We start from the raw sequence: 15,628 nt of genomic DNA on the forward strand, positions 1-15,628 counted from the left end.
AGCTGTCTGATTTGAGGATTTGTCTAACCCTTAATCATCACGGATACGAAGACAACAATTTCTTAAAAAAAACAATAAACAAAAAACAGTAATTCTGGCTGGATCGGAAAACATATTTTAATTGGATTTTAATTTAATCTTAACATAATTTTGAATCCTGTGTTTGTTACCTTTTGATAGTGAGTGATTAAGTTAATAAATCTTGTAATGGGACATCTAAAAGCTCTGTTAATGGCTCACATAACTCCCTTTATAGTTTCGTAATCTTGTTTCTCTGAAACTGAAGGGCCAAAGATTTAAAAGCTCAAAACCCTATTTTTTAATTTTTATTTTCATTTTACAGTGACAGTGCATATTGATCAACATTTCTTTGTCTTTGCCAGAGTATGCCGAAAGGTTTCTGTCTGCAGTTCTTGGCCAAATATTAGACGCTCCCTGAGTATAGAGCTAAATTTAGTGAGCATTAGTGGGCATTTAAGTGAGTGAGTTCCCTCAAAACTGAGTCTTTAGAGCCATGGCAAAGTAAAGAGGAAATTATAAAAGGAAATCTACTGGAAACCAATAGCAGGTGTTTGTTTGGCAAGGGTGATGAATCAACTGTGTAAAAATGTGACATAGTTTATCTCTGCCTATGCAGAGGCCAGTTTGCAAAGATAGCCTGACATTCTTCGGTCTTTTTCTAGGTAATTTAAGTCTGAATGATCGCCTGGCTTTTACTTTTTGCTGCCTTACATCAATAGACTGCTTTGTTCAATATTTAAAACACTGATGTTTTCTAAGGATGTCAGAATTGAAATTGTGTTTGTATTTTATATTTGTTTTATTCTCGTATTTTAACAGGTCTTCACTGACAGAAAGTATTATTCTGCTGTTTAGTAGTTGTCACAAAATATCATGATTAATACCAGTATACTGTATATTGGTAGAATAGAGGCATAAAATGTGACAGAAATCACCAAATTTTGGTGTCTATGAGCCCCAAAGTATCTTTTGCCCTATACCATGTGACATTTTATAAACAGTTTATTAAACCAGAAAATTCAGTCCTGGTCCAGTGTACCGAGAAAGTTTATGCCTCTCATATTTGACAGTTTGCCCGTACCTTTCAGACCTTAAAAAGTGTTTAATTTGATTTTTAAAAGCATGCTGGAACCCTGCTTTAGAGACCAAACAAATCTCTAGTAACCTGGGAGGCAGTGTTAAGATTCTAGATATTTAGTCTTTTCTGTCTTCTGACACCAGGTACATCTAATGAGGTGGCCCAGTTCCTGTCCAAAGAGAACCAGGTGATTATCCGAATGCGGGGGTTGCCATTCACCGCCACACCCCAGGAAGTGCTAGCCTTTCTTGGTCCAGAGAGCCCAGTTACAGACGGCACTGAGGGTCTGCTGTTTGTCAAGTATCCTGACGGGCGGCCCACCGGTGATGCCTTTGTGCTTTTCTCCTGTGAAGAGTACGCACAAAACGCCCTGAAGAAGCACAAGCAGATCCTTGGGAAACGGTACATCGAACTGTTTCGGAGCACTGCTGCTGAGGTCCAACAGGTAAATTCTTTTAGGAAAATGAGCTGGAGAAATTTTTAATGATGAAATTCATTATATAAAACATAAAAAAGAATAGGGCTGGGGAATGGGGGCAAGATTCTACATAAAAAGATTTAATGTAAATGATTAAGAAATAAATAGGTAGCTGTAATCTTTTGATCATTTTTAGACTAATTTGTTTGTATTCTTTTGTAAAATGTAGTTTTAGCATAAACTGTGTTGTGCAATGCAAGACATGTCTCCAGTTAATATCAAACTGAAAATATGAAGAGGGGAAATTGTGGCTTTTGTTTTCTTCCTTCGATACAGATATGCTCAGGTTTTCATTCAGGGTACTTTGTCATAGAAAATAAAATTTTTCTGATGTAAAAATAAAAAATCCACTTATTTTATTCTCCTGTTATTGTGGCTCTTGAAAAAGACTTTTGACATCAATGACTTATTAAGCTGCTTCCCCAAGTCGTGTTTTCAATGACCTGATGTCATGGCAACATGGAGAAGCAAGAAAACAGTTGTAAGGATTACACAACTGAACATTACATCTACAATATTGCACAACATGGATGAATAACATCCTGACAAAAGCCTTTGAATAAGTCATGCCAAAGAGAAAGTGGTCCATGTTGGGCGTAGTTTAGATTGTTTAGAGTAGACAGCCCATGAATAGAGAGTTCAGTCCTCATCTCAGAAGTTGCAGGCTAGACTACCAGTCCTGGTGTTGTTTGGCGTACATGATTCCCCACACAACTAGAGTCTTACCTACTTATGTCATGAAACAGCTCATGGAGGGGCCTTGTGTCCATCACTTAGAATAGCAAAAAATGTCAAATCTGTCTCAAGTTCTTTTGAACTGTCATCATGCTTTGATTTGTGTTTGCCAGGTGCTGAACCGCTACATGTCCACACCTCTGATCTCCACACTGCCCCCCTCACCCATCGTTCCAGTACCGGTCCTTGCCACGCCTCCCTTCCTCCCAGCAGCCAGCAGCACACGTGACTGCGTCCGTCTCCGCGGCCTACCATACACTGCTGGAATCGAAGACATTCTGGAGTTTATGGGCGAGCACACAGTTGACATCAAACCTCATGGAGTCCACATGGTCCTCAACCAACAGGTCAGACTGCTGAGGGTTCAGAATGATCCCTGTCAAAGCTGTGTTTGATCTTTTTATATAAAACCACCGAATGTTTCATCAAATTTAAAATAATGGAAGTACTTGAGCAAATCTATTTTCTGATATCTAAACAGTATTTTAATCAACCTGATCACCCAGCCCTACAGTCAATCAAATATCAGTTTAATCAGTTATTTTTTTTTTCAGGTAAAATTGTGAACATTGTAAGTTGTGTGCTTATTTGTGTTATTTATGTTTGTAACTTCCTCTCTTAAATCTGCAGGGCAGACCCTCAGGCGACGCTTTCATCCAAATGAAGTCCCCAGAGAAGGCATTTATGGTGGCCCAAAAGTGCCATAAAAAGACGATGAAGGACCGTTACGTGGAGGTGTTTCAGTGCTCCACAGAAGAGATGAGCATTGTGCTGATGGGAGGAACTCTGAACCGCAGTGGCCTCTCGCCTCCACCCTGCAAGCTTCCCTGTGAGTAAACTCTGCTAAGTACAATTTAAACCTGTTCCCCTTTGTTCAGCCTATTTTTTATTGTATATTTCTCTTTTCCATATATTGAGATGCTGATTAACTTAACAACCAAAACAAAAAGTGGCTGCTTTGATGCCCACGTTGTGTCACTGTTAAGATTGTTTAAATTCAAGCAAACAGACTTCTAGTTTATTTATCCTAGACATTGAAATATTAATTTTTAAACATTAAAATATTCTACATACTCTCGTATTCTTTGTGTGACAAACATGCTTTACACCTACGTTTTTAGGGAAGGACTAAATGCAACTGTGTACTTTGCTCTCTTGTAGCTCATATCTTTCTTTGGTGCTAGAGAGATTAGATTAGGATTGGCTGCACCAGAGAGAAAGAGGTCTTTAAATTTCAAGTTTTCTATGTTTCCACCAAAAGATTATGAAATTACAAACCTTATTTTTAGATTAACATGTTTTATATACTTTATTGAGAAAGGTGTTTTTTCTTTCTTCCACATCCTCAATTAATTTTCAGCAGAGTCCAGATAATATCTCTTTACCCACAGTCCCCTCCCCCCGACTAACCTGGAAACACTTTGACAAGGTCAGCAGTGTTGTGTGTCAGTGTGCTGGTGCTAAGGGAGACCACAGCTGCCCACGGCCGGGCACTAATACTGGCTGTTTGTGTGTAAATACAACCATACTGTCGTTTGTGTTTATGTGTTTACATTGTAAGTATGACAGCCTCAAGGGCAGAGCAAAAAGCTTGGTGAACAGGAAGCGTGTTTGTCCTTCTATTAAGCTTCTTTGCTGTTACATATACAGAAACTGACAACAGGCCCACAGTCAAACCAAATCATCAAAACCTCCTATTTGAAAGTTAAAAGAAAGATGAATTTCACCCTCCCTGACTAACTGGCAAACATGCTGATATTAGTGCTAAGAGCTAAGATATACCTGCATGAATGCTAAAAAAAAAATGTGCCAAAAGAAAATCAGGATAATCAAAAACATTTGCAAAGTAACTGGCAAACATGCAGTAAATTAATACTAACATATGCATTCCGCCATTTACACTTATAAAGATACGGTCTAAAATTAAAGATAAATTAAAATGCATGAAATAATAATAATATCCTTATGATCAGAACAGAGTTTTATAATGTTTTAAGTTCTTCTAGCTTTGAAATGGGGGTTTTTGTTCACATGTATCTGATTGTAGTGACACTTGTCACTGACACTAGGACAAGAGACACAAATGAGGTTTTTTAAGCTTAAATCAAAGCTAGGACTGTAGATAATGTTTTTAGACTATTGCAAATCGGTTTACTGTTTAACTGGTGGGTTGTAAAGTCTGTGAACATCTACAAATACATTGAAAAATGTGTACACTCAAAACTCTCAGATGGATTTCAGGATTGTTCGGCATCTTAACCACATTGGACTGACACTGTGTTTATATTTCTGTCTTTTTCTCCTTTTGTAGGTCTGTCTCCCCCTACAGCCTACGCTGCCTTCCCCACCCCTCCTGCCATCCTCTCTGAGGCTGCTCTCTACCAGACCCCCCTGCTGACAGCTCCCAGACCGGCTCAGACCACAGCACACAACCCAGCTCACACACTGGCCTACTACCCCCATCAACCACACCTGTACATGAACATGAACATGAACTACACAGCGTACTACCCCAGGTAGGTTCATATCCACCTGCAGCTAGCTCTAAAGTCGCAAAATGGTATCAAAACTCTAACTTCTTGATGTTTTTGTAATTTTTTTTCTCCAGCCCTCCAGTCTCTCCCTCCACAGTTAGCTACTTCACAGCTCCTCCAGGAGCAGTGGCAGCAGTTGCAGCCCAACCTCACCACGCTGCAGCTGCTGCTTCTTCAGTACTGCCTCAGCCGGGCGCTCTGGTCAGGATGCAGGGTCTGCCCTACAACACTGGAGTCAAGGATATACTGAGCTTCTTCCAGGGATACCAGGTTAGCACTGAAAGTAAGACATAGGCCCTGTTTACACCTGGCATAAACATGTATCCTCAGTGATCAATCACAGCCATAAGTACAAGTTTAAATGCATCTAAAATCCGTAAACATCCCACAAGAGATTTGAGAGAGTTCTGGGACACATTTGTCCACATAGGTTTAACATTATGAAAACCATTGTGGCACACGGAAGGACCCCTAGTTGAATAACACCTCATCACATTCTTATATATTGTAGCATTTGTTATTCAAGCATGTGCAAAGTAGTGTACCCAGTGAAGTGGAAAGGATAGAAACACAAAAACAATCACAGCATCAGTGAAGTAAGAGATTTTGTACTTTATGTTTCTCCAAGGGATGATTGCATCCTGGTAGGACTGAAGCAGGCAAGATGGGGTCTTAATCCAAGAAACAGATATCAGTAACAGGCAGTTCATCATAGAGCTTTAAGAGCAGACATGCATTGATCCATTTTACTTAAGGCAGGCATTCACTGTGTGATTTCAGGTCGACTCTAATGGTCTAATCAATTGTCAGCTCACACTGGGACTGAATCCTTAAGATGGAGTGTAAGAAATGTCAAATTGCAGAAAGGCTGAATTCATATTGTCTTGTTTTCACACTTAAAATAGCTCCAAGCAACAATACCAGTCTCACCATCTTTCTTGCTCATGTATATAAACAGCATCACCAGCAAACACACCTAGCAGCTAAATAATAATAAATACTCCAAGTCAGTTTGAGGTCTGCAGGCAAACCTATTTCCTGCTTGTTTATTTCCTGTCTTACATTAAGGCGCATCAAAAGCCATTCCTGCAGTTTTCATAGTGAAGATGCTGCCCAACAGTTGACTAAGAAAAAAATGCCCTAAAGTTGGGGATTCTGGAGTTTCATATCAAACATGCCAGGAATCCAGCTGACCAGTTGTTAGCTGCTGGTTGGGCTGTTGTCAGCCCTTGTGTCCCGCTGCATGACAAACAATGCAGGATCTAGGGGAAACTGGGCTAGACTTTAGAGTGAGTCGTGCAGCTCAAAATTAGTGTCAGAATTGGCTGAAAATCACACAGTGCATGCTTAGTTTTATCCTGTTTACCTGTATTTATACACAGCTTCCATTTGTGTTCTCCAAATCTCAGTTTATTTCTCATGTCCCTGGATTTGCAAAAGGCCGAAATTAGCGAAACATTTTGTGTGTTTTTTAATTGCCAGATATTTTCCTGTTATAACTTGAAAACAAGTTTTACATTTCAAGGTGATAAGACAAAACAACTCTGAGAAAAATAGCTCTGCTTATCCTGAGATGACAAGAAAACAATAGGTTAAAGTGCTTTGATGGGAAACAGAGTAAATCACATGTATAAATGTTTGTACTCTTTAAGCTCCAATAGGAACAGACATTTTTAAAGCTAATCTATTCATTCATTTTTTTAAAGACTAATGAAAGATATGTATATGGTATATAGTTTGTTAGAATAATTATATACAAACCAGGTTAAACTAAGAATGGATCACCCAGGACCCATGTTGGTACCATGTGTAAACAGGCTCTCACATTGAACAGTGTTGGTGTTTGTCATGGTAGACAGTGGTGTTAGATATTACCATGTGTGGTTACAAACTTTGTGAGGAGTTCAGGAGCTGTCGGACCTCTGTGCTCTCAGCCCTGCAGCTACTCAAGATTTACCACCACTGTTATTGCAAAATAACACCACAGTAGTGCCTAATTAGAGGACGTGTGTGTACTTGTGCTCTCCCCCCAATTCTTTGTGCTTCCAATATTTTCACTGCCAGTCTCAATCAGGCAGAGTCTTCTGAGGCAGGTATGAATCCTGACAGGTGTGGTTCACAACGGTTTGGCAAGTTGGGGAGGGAAGAAGAAGGAGTGGGTGGTATTTGAAGTGAAGAATTTTTTCTTGGGTCTACTTCTGGTGGTAAAGTCATTCATTCTACCGTTTCTGAATAACCTATGTGGTTTTGAAGTATGTGTGTTTGGGGGCGAGTAAAGCTGACTCCTGTTCTGACTGTTGGCTGAACTACAGTAATTGTATCCTTAATTGTTTGGTTGTGTGTGAGTGTTTGTGTGTTTCCTGGCTGCAGTGATGCCTCTCACACCATCCCTGGGTGAGAAAGTGTTCCCACACCACTACTGATATTCATTACAGCACAATCCCATTCTTTAACATGATGTGATCTGTCTGCAGTGTGTGTCTGTGTTTTTTTTTCTTTGGTTTGTATTTTTTAGACTGTCATCATCTCTGCATCATTTCTGTATCTGTGACTAATGTATGACTCAATGCGGAGGCCTCCCACCCTGACTATGCGTTCATTATTATGCTGTCTGTAGTATGCTCCTGACGAGTACAGCGGCATGGTTCAGATGAACGAACAGGCCAGGAGTCTGATTCAGCCCAAAGAATGGCTCTGTCTGTAGGGACTCCCACACAGGTAAGAGGAGGCTGCAGACCCAAAGGACCAGGGGGGTGCAGAGGGCATGTCCTTTAACTTACCTCAATAAATTACACAGGGCCCCTTTTATTGTCTCTGCATGTTGAATGAGAAAACCAGCCATTCTTCTCTAAAACAAAACTAACTTTCCTCACATCCAGACAAACAGATGACACACAAAATGGCTAGAAAAGAGGTAGAAAAAAAGAGAGTGACATAATAGAGTAAAATCATCCGTGTTAATGGACTGTTGAATAGTTTTATGCCTTTAAATTGCTGACTTAATGTTAAAATCTGAATGGTGAGGCTAGTGCACACACACAATTGCATAAACATCAATGTTAATTGTTATTGTCAGGATACTTTATCAAATTTATTTTTGCGCTTTTTGCCTTTTTTAGAAAGTGCAGGACAAAGGATCGCATCCGAAATCAGGGAGAGAGAGTGGGGAATGATATGCAAGATAAGGAGTCATGTTGGGCTTGGTGCAGGTCTTCCCCTACCTCTCTCTCTCTCCCCCCATGTTTCTTGTGTTTTTGGCTGTCCTGTCAAAGAAAGGGAAAATGTCCAAAAAAAAATCTTAACTAAAACTAGAAAAGCACTCGGAGAGCGCAGACCTCCGCCATTAGCCCTATCTCCCAATAGTAAAGAATCCTTTAAAAAATTTCTGGATCCAGACGGTGATCCGGATCAGTCCCAAAATCTAATCAGTTCTTCCTTATGCCAATTCTGACATTTCCTGAAAATTTCATCAAAATCTGTCCATAACTTTTTAAGTTATGTTGCTAACAATCTAACTAACAAACCCTGCCGATCACATAACCTCCTTGGTGGAGGTAATAAACACATTTGCCTACTTCTGTGTTACCAAAGATCAAAATGCATGCCATTAATCTGTAAATCTGCAGACTAACATCAGTGAAACTGACATGGTAACATTTAATGGCTCTTTAATATGCTTACAGTCGAAATCTCGGAGAAGATCTCGGAGAGATTCCCAGCGAACCGTTTTCATCAATTTACAGTCTACCCTAACCCTAATTCCAAGATTACTGCCACATACATTTATCTTGCGGTTTGAAAATTTGCATACGAGGAATATGGACACCCAACATTGTGACTTTATGTTTTAAAAATCAGAAAAAATATAATACCCCCTCTTTAAGAATATATCTAGTGAGAATAGGGACTTTAAATGTTTCATTTTAGTAAGATAATAGTCGAGATACTAAGCATTACACGGCAATCTAATTCAAACAAAAATGACTTACTTCTTGCTTCCCCTAATATTTTATAATCTCTATAAAGATGTAGTGTAAGTATTCAGCACTCCTAATAACAGTTCTGTCATGAAGGATTTACTTCACTGCCTGTTTTATTCTAAATAAACTCTTCCCTGATTGCATCCTCATTCTCCTCTGCTCTGACATGATACCGTCTAACATGCTGACTGTTTGTACCGCTTTGTATGAAATGGGATCTGTGGTGTTCACATATCTTTACAAAGCTGATTTTTATGCATCAAACCTGACCTTTAAGTAAGATGCAGATGCATGCAGACTTGTAACTAATCAGTATGGGTCCTAACAACTCTCCTCGTGGATTCCAGGTCGTCTGAGAACCGCGTGTGTTCTGCTTTTGCTCTCTAGCTTCCCCCATTAACCTCTCTCCTTTTTCCACCTAATTGAACCGGTTTGATACGACTTCTTTTCCTGGGATTTGCTCATCCTATGCTTCGTCTGCTCCCTTTGGTGTTTAAGGTGCCAAAAAGTCAACACTTGTTTTCTAATTTGTTTTTGCTTTAATTCCTTTTTTTCCTTCTGCAGCTCCAGCCAGACGCCGTTCTCATCTTGTACAACTTCAGTGGGCAGTGCAGCGGTGAGGCCTTGATCACCTTCCCTAGTGAGGAGATCGCCAGGCAGGCCGTAGCAGAGCGCTCCAACCACCCCTTCTACGGCCAGCAGGTCCACCTGGTGGTCTGTAACTGACCTCAAGCCCATCCTCCTTTAACTTCCTGTTGGAGAACACATGTCCTTGCAGCAGCAGTTTTACCATACAGTTACATTTAAACAGCCAATCCCCTTTTCCATCATTGACCATTTGTCAAAACATTTGACCCTGCTGGCCCTGACACTCCTGAAGCCGCTTTCAGAGTTACGAGATCTACTGGTGAAGTCCTAAAAGCTTCATGCCACTCTGGATGTCAAACTCGAGCATTTTTTGTGCAGATGAGATGATGTGAAGCTTGGACAACCTATATCAGCGGCTCTGCACAGCCAAATCTGCATGTATATTTATATCCTCTTTGTATGAATGTGAACAGATGTTCTTCCTGAAATGCTTGAGGCTATACAGACCACTTCTGCATTTCCATCTTTCTGTATATTTCTGAATTTTCACTCTTGACTACTACAAGATTTAGACTTTTTCAGAATTTATGATCCTTTGTGTTACCTCTATGCAAAGACAGATGTGTGTGAACGTGCATGCACATTGTTTAAGTTATAACCCTTCAGCAGTGTGGTGGTGCCATTTAGAAAAGGGAGGGGAGAGATATCAAAACTGACTCAGCAGAGAAAATGTCACACTGCACTTGCCTCGACTGTCATGGATTAATTTGACTATGCTACTGAAACAACTAATTTGTAACTTTATATATTTGAGCTGAACAGAAACATTTGTGTGAGTAGATGTACCTTTTTCAAGCACTAGGTTAATTTTCTCCATTAGAGTAGACAGAGTTAAATAGAAAACCTTTAGAGATGATTCAGTTATGTGATGTATAAAGACTCAGGTGTATCCTATAATTATTGACCTTTCCTTTTTGTCTCCATCTATTTATAACAATTAGTCTGTAGCATGCTTTAATTCCTGCTGAAGACCAAGTAAAAACTATAAATGTGTAATAACTGCATGAGTTTTTTCCCCTCTTTGACAGGCCTGCTGACAGCTGTTGTAGTTTTTTCACTCTTTACTGTGCCTACATTACCCAGAGTGCAATACTGGCCAAAAACATAAAATGAGGCTGTGTCAACCTCTGGTGGCAGAGGAGATACTTGTTCCTTTTGTTGCAAGTTTGAGACTTGTATGAATTTTGATCTGTGTATAAAACTGTAAACAATAAAGATGTTGACAATGACCCATGTTCGTCCCTGTAGTTTTTTATGGATGTTTGATCTATTATGTATGTTGATAGGAATGTAATGGATGAGCCAATCAACTAGCTTACCTTCACTCACTTCTTCAGCTCCTGACTTCAAACACAAGAAGCCAAAGCATAAAGTGCCCCCTGCTGGTTTAAATAAAAAGTCGCTCAGTTATTTTTCTGTCAAACTGATTTTAAGGTACAGAAAACTAAGGTACTGAAAGTCAGATCTGGATTGCACTTCTGGTGGTAACCTGAAGACAGCCAGTGGAACTGTAGAAAGATGGCAGAGTCCATAAAGGGGCAGTGTCTGTATACAGGTGCAACTCAATAAATTAGAATATCATCAAAAAGTTGATTTATTTCAGTAATTCAACTTAAAGATGCATATAAGCTCATCAGCACAGACTTTCAAGTGTTTATTTTCTTTCATTTTGATGGTTATGACTTGCAGTTAGTAAGAACCCAAAATTCAGCATCTCAGAAAATTTTAACATAGTGAAAAAGTTCAATATTGGAGGCTTATCAGGTCCAAGGTCAGCGCAGCCATCTACCACTTTATGCTTCCCTCTGCTGACTAGCTTTATGGGGATGTGGATTTCGTTTTCCAGCAGGACTTGGCACCTGTCCACACTGCCAAAAGTACCAATACCTGGTCTAAGAACCATGTGCCGTGCTTGAATTGACCAAGCCTAAACCCCATAGAGAGTCCATGGGGTATTATGAAGAGGAAGATGGGAAATACAGAAGAGCTGAAGGCCACTATCAGAGCAACCTTGTCTTCCATAACGCCTCAGCAGATCCACAGACTGATTGCCTCCATGCCAAGTCACATTTCTGCAGTAATTCATGCAAAAGGAGCCCCGACCAAGATCTGCATCTGTGTTTACACTGTGACCATCATTTAATCCATCTGGTTTCATCAGTTAGTTGTTCTGAGGGCTTAGTGGAGTCAAAGGAGGGCTGTTTTTTTAAGAAATTAGATAAACTGAAGTGACACAGAGCCAACAGTGATTTTTGTTTTTTATTGATATACACTACTTTAGAGCCTACGTTATATAAGCAAGGTATTCCCTTTGAATAATTTCAAAAAGCACTGCAGTCTTAAAAATTACAAAAATTTTAACATACAAAATATACAGGAAATGACAATACAAGGCTCGGTAAACATCAGCTAAACCTGTATTTCCCTTTTATTTTACAAAACATATATATAGATGTGTGTATACATATATGTGTGTATGAATATATATAGATATAAAAATATCAATACATATTCAACACTCATGTCCCCAACCTTTAAGGAATGACATCCATTTTAAAGTATCAAAAATAGAGCAGAACAGTCTCTGGAGTTTCACCTTAACGTAAAGGGGGAACAGATTGTTCGGTCTTTGGTTGACAGAAGAGGACGGCAGCCAGAGTTTCTTCTTGATGCTGGTTTTGTTGTTTTTCTTAATCGCTCAAGTCTTTCAAGCTGCAGAAGCGGCTTTTTTTTATTAAAAAGTCATCTCCCTTCTCCCACCCTGCGCCTCCCCCCCAAAAAACAAACAAACGAAAAGTATTAATAGTTCTGACGTACGCCTTTGTCATGGAAAGAAAAAAAAAACAACCCAGAAAAGCATACAGACACACCGACAAACTGGTTTTCAAACAAGAGTTAAGGCATCCTAATAGTTTACAAAGTGACATGATTCTCTCACTATCTGAAGTTTTTTTTTTTCTTTCTGCTCTGTGAAGTTTATAAACATTAGAACAAACGTAATAATCTCTTTTTAATGTCTCACATTTACTGCTTTTCAGCTTGCATAGCCTAAATACAAATGTGTGCTTCTGTTGAAAATACAAATTTCAAATCCTGTCATCTTTCCAGCATATTTGGTACAAACACCATCCGTACTCACACATTTCAACCCATACAGATGTTTGCACCGCGTCCTTAACAAGGCAGAATGGCTGATGAACAACTCCAGGATGTTAACAGAATCAATCAGCTCTACAGTCTACTTCTAGAGGCATCAAGGTCTTTTTTCTTTTTTTTTTTCTCATTTTTAAAGGCATTAGGCAGAATTTTAATGCATAGCAGAATCATTTCACCTGGAAACTGACTTTAAACTGTCATTTGCAACACTCCTCAAGCAGTGCAGGAGCATCATTGTCAAGCTTAAGGCAAAAAAAGGAAAGGAAAAGAAGCAGATGCAAATCTTCACACCATCAGTCTTTTCTCATACACATAATCTGACCTGACCAGAAGCCTGCTAAAAAGACTCATTCGTCGTCCTAACTGTGGTATTGCTGCCTTACAGGCACTGCATGTCTGTCATGACATTCTGGAAACAATAAGGGAAAGTCTCTGATTGTTAACAGCAAACACTGATTGACTTGTTTCATTACAGTAAAGGGAAAGCCTGAACATTTTTGCCAGATTTGAATCTCTGCTGGGAATAAAAAGGCACACAAGGGCCCCTGGAAAATGTGGGGAGTTATGCATAAGAGAAGAAGTATCTCTGTGGAGTCCTGAAACACTTCTCTGTTGTCAGAATTTACAATACTTAGATACCTCTTTAATACCTTATGATTAAAGAGGAAAAAATCTGGTGCATAGAAGAGGAATGATTCCAATGTAACAATGCAGTTAAACTCCTGCACACAAACACTGGTAATGTTCGGTCTCAAAACAGCAACAATGTTTTTGTGCAATTTAGACAGTATTGAGGAGTTAGCCTGCATTTTAGGGCCTTAGGGTTGTGTTTTTTTTTGTTGCTGTGGTATCAAAACAGGTATTGATATCATAGTAGCATATCAAAGTTCAAAATTCTGTTTTTGTGACAACTTCACTCTGTGACATGAAAAGAATCATCATAACTCCTTAAATGAAAATATTAAAGAGGGCTAATTCAGCCCTACAACCTTCTTACCTGCTCTATCTGAAGTCACTTAAAAAATCTGATCAATGTAGATCAGTCGCACATCTGTTAAAAAAAAACAACAACAAAAAAAAAAAACGTTCAAATCCAAACCCAGCTGTGCAAAACAACAAAAAAATACACAAAGCTTTCTAAGTGTCGATAAGGCATTTGTTTAGCTTGAAGAAGGAAACAGTAGAGGGTTGTTCATATACAGATATCTACACGGCTGCAGGGTTGCTTAAAGTTGTGGAATGTCGCAGGCTGCAGCGCCAGAGGAGCTTCTCCTCCCTGCAGGGGCCCTGCACCCCACACCTGAATGCTTTTATCATTAAATAGGGAGAAGAACACGGAGTGCACAGAGTCGTCATCACTAATGCCACAAGCAGACTGATCCATAACTTGAAAAACTGATTTGAGTTAGTTAGATCATTCTACAGCCAACTTTTCTTCACTCCCATCATCTCACATCATGCCACTTTTGCTGATGCTCACTAAGGAAAAAACAAGAATGTTTTCAAGCATCCTTCTATCCTGATGTTTTACAAAAAGAGTCGCCTGAGAAAACACTACCAAACATTAAAATCCCAGATTTAGATCCTGCAAAAGCACTGGGCACTTCTAAGTCTCTCTTTGTTTTCTACATTTTAAAATGTCCTCATTCAATAAATGTCATTGCTGGTGAGAGAGGAGACGGCACACAGACTGCTGTATTGTCTCCATAACAGTAAGTCAGTCAAAAAGCTAGAGCTCCAGATGCACAGAGAGCTGATCGTTCAGGAAGACAGTGGTGCTTCAAAAGTCAGTCAAACATGTCAGCCTGAACACGGCTGCATCTATCTGAAGTTGTGACTTTTCTTTCTTTGTTTCTGAAAAGAGAAACACTGCAGTTTTTCAAGGAATCAGAAGAAATGAACGATGAGACTGTCAGGCTGGTGGTCTTGCACATGGAGTATATTCTGTCTCTGACCTCCATCTCTTTTTCACCTCCACCCTATCATGTTGCTCTGCACACAGGACCACAACCTGGACCTGGGGTCATGGCTGGAGCTGCAGGAGGGGAGGTGGTATGGGTACTCAGAAGGCTTCACCAGGGCCTGAGCAGGCTGAGCTACGACTGGCTGTGTGCTGATGGAGGACCATGAGTGCTGGGGGTCTGGGACATGTCTCTGCCGATGATTTCATTGACTGTGGAAACAACAAAACAAACAGCAAAACACTTTTTAGAACTTATTCACTCAACAATGATCATCTTAGCCTTACAGCAGTTCATTTTGTATTAAAATGTCTTCAAATTAATGATTGGGTTGATTCTGGAAGAAAGTATTTAAGACAGAGAAATGAAATAAATTTAAAACACATTATGAATGGGAGAACAATTTTAAAACTCCACCATTTTTCCCATTATGTAAATATCAGTTTTATCTGTTGTGTCAAATGAAGAATACCACTTGACTGACTGTATCTGAAGCGTTGAAGGTCACTACTGTATAATTCAGTTTGATACAGAAAAAAAATACAAATCAAAACATTTGCAATAATGAGGAAGAAAAAGCAGAGCATTTACAGGAGGAAAACTGTTGAGAAAAGGGAGCATTTCCACTTCATTTAAGGCCAAAAAAAAAAGATGTTACCAAAAATAAATCTACAATAACTTGATTTCAAAATTTTAAATGACATCATGCATATACTAGAAATCTAACATTTGTTAAAAAGTAGGGCTGATACTGAAGTTTGATATATGATTGAAGTTTGACCAATAGGTGACTTCTTCCTCCCAGTCAAAGATCTTTAATTTGATTCAGCAGCTATGCAAGCTAGATGACAGCATTAAACAGATATGACACGACAGATAAACACTAGCTACTGACTGCTGCTTATACCGCATTATTTTGCTGATGGCCACTATGGGCAGATACCGATATTAATATACAGCTCCACAAAATTTACGAAGCCACTCCAAATTATCCTCAAATTAGCATCTCTGCATGCATGCAAGCCACGCTATTACAG

General features: G+C 39.4%; 2 protein-coding genes across 3 annotated transcripts in view; one reads left to right on the forward strand and one right to left on the reverse strand.

The window, feature by feature from the left end:
- esrp2 (epithelial splicing regulatory protein 2) overlaps positions 1-10,703 on the forward strand; it is a 29,411-nt gene extending 18,708 nt beyond the window's left edge. Inside the window, exons 11-17 of one of the 2 annotated variants that reach the window (XM_041792804.1) lie at positions 1,243-1,544; positions 2,426-2,659; positions 2,943-3,141; positions 4,624-4,828; positions 4,921-5,116; positions 7,464-7,564; positions 9,391-9,525. In XM_041792804.1, the coding sequence (XP_041648738.1) occupies positions 1,243-1,544; positions 2,426-2,659; positions 2,943-3,141; positions 4,624-4,828; positions 4,921-5,116; positions 7,464-7,550 (1,223 nt within the window). In that variant the 3' untranslated portion in view covers positions 7,551-7,564; positions 9,391-9,525. Of the gene's footprint in view, positions 1-1,242; positions 1,545-2,425; positions 2,660-2,942; positions 3,142-4,623; positions 4,829-4,920; positions 5,117-7,463; positions 7,565-9,390 lie in introns of both variants that reach the window. The other variant, XM_041792795.1, reaches the window with a different exon arrangement.
- Positions 10,704-11,719: 1,016 nt separating this feature from the next.
- Positions 11,720-15,628, reverse strand: part of nfatc3a (nuclear factor of activated T cells 3a) — an 82,751-nt gene continuing 78,842 nt past the window's right edge. The window contains exon 10 of the mRNA XM_041808945.1: positions 11,720-14,803. Within this exon, the coding sequence (XP_041664879.1) occupies positions 14,727-14,803 (77 nt within the window). The 3' untranslated portion in view covers positions 11,720-14,726. The remainder of the gene's footprint in view (positions 14,804-15,628) is intronic.

This window comes from Cheilinus undulatus, linkage group 1 (genome assembly GCF_018320785.1).
Source record: "Cheilinus undulatus linkage group 1, ASM1832078v1, whole genome shotgun sequence".
In the NCBI taxonomy this organism is placed as follows: domain Eukaryota; kingdom Metazoa; phylum Chordata; class Actinopteri; order Labriformes; family Labridae; genus Cheilinus; species Cheilinus undulatus.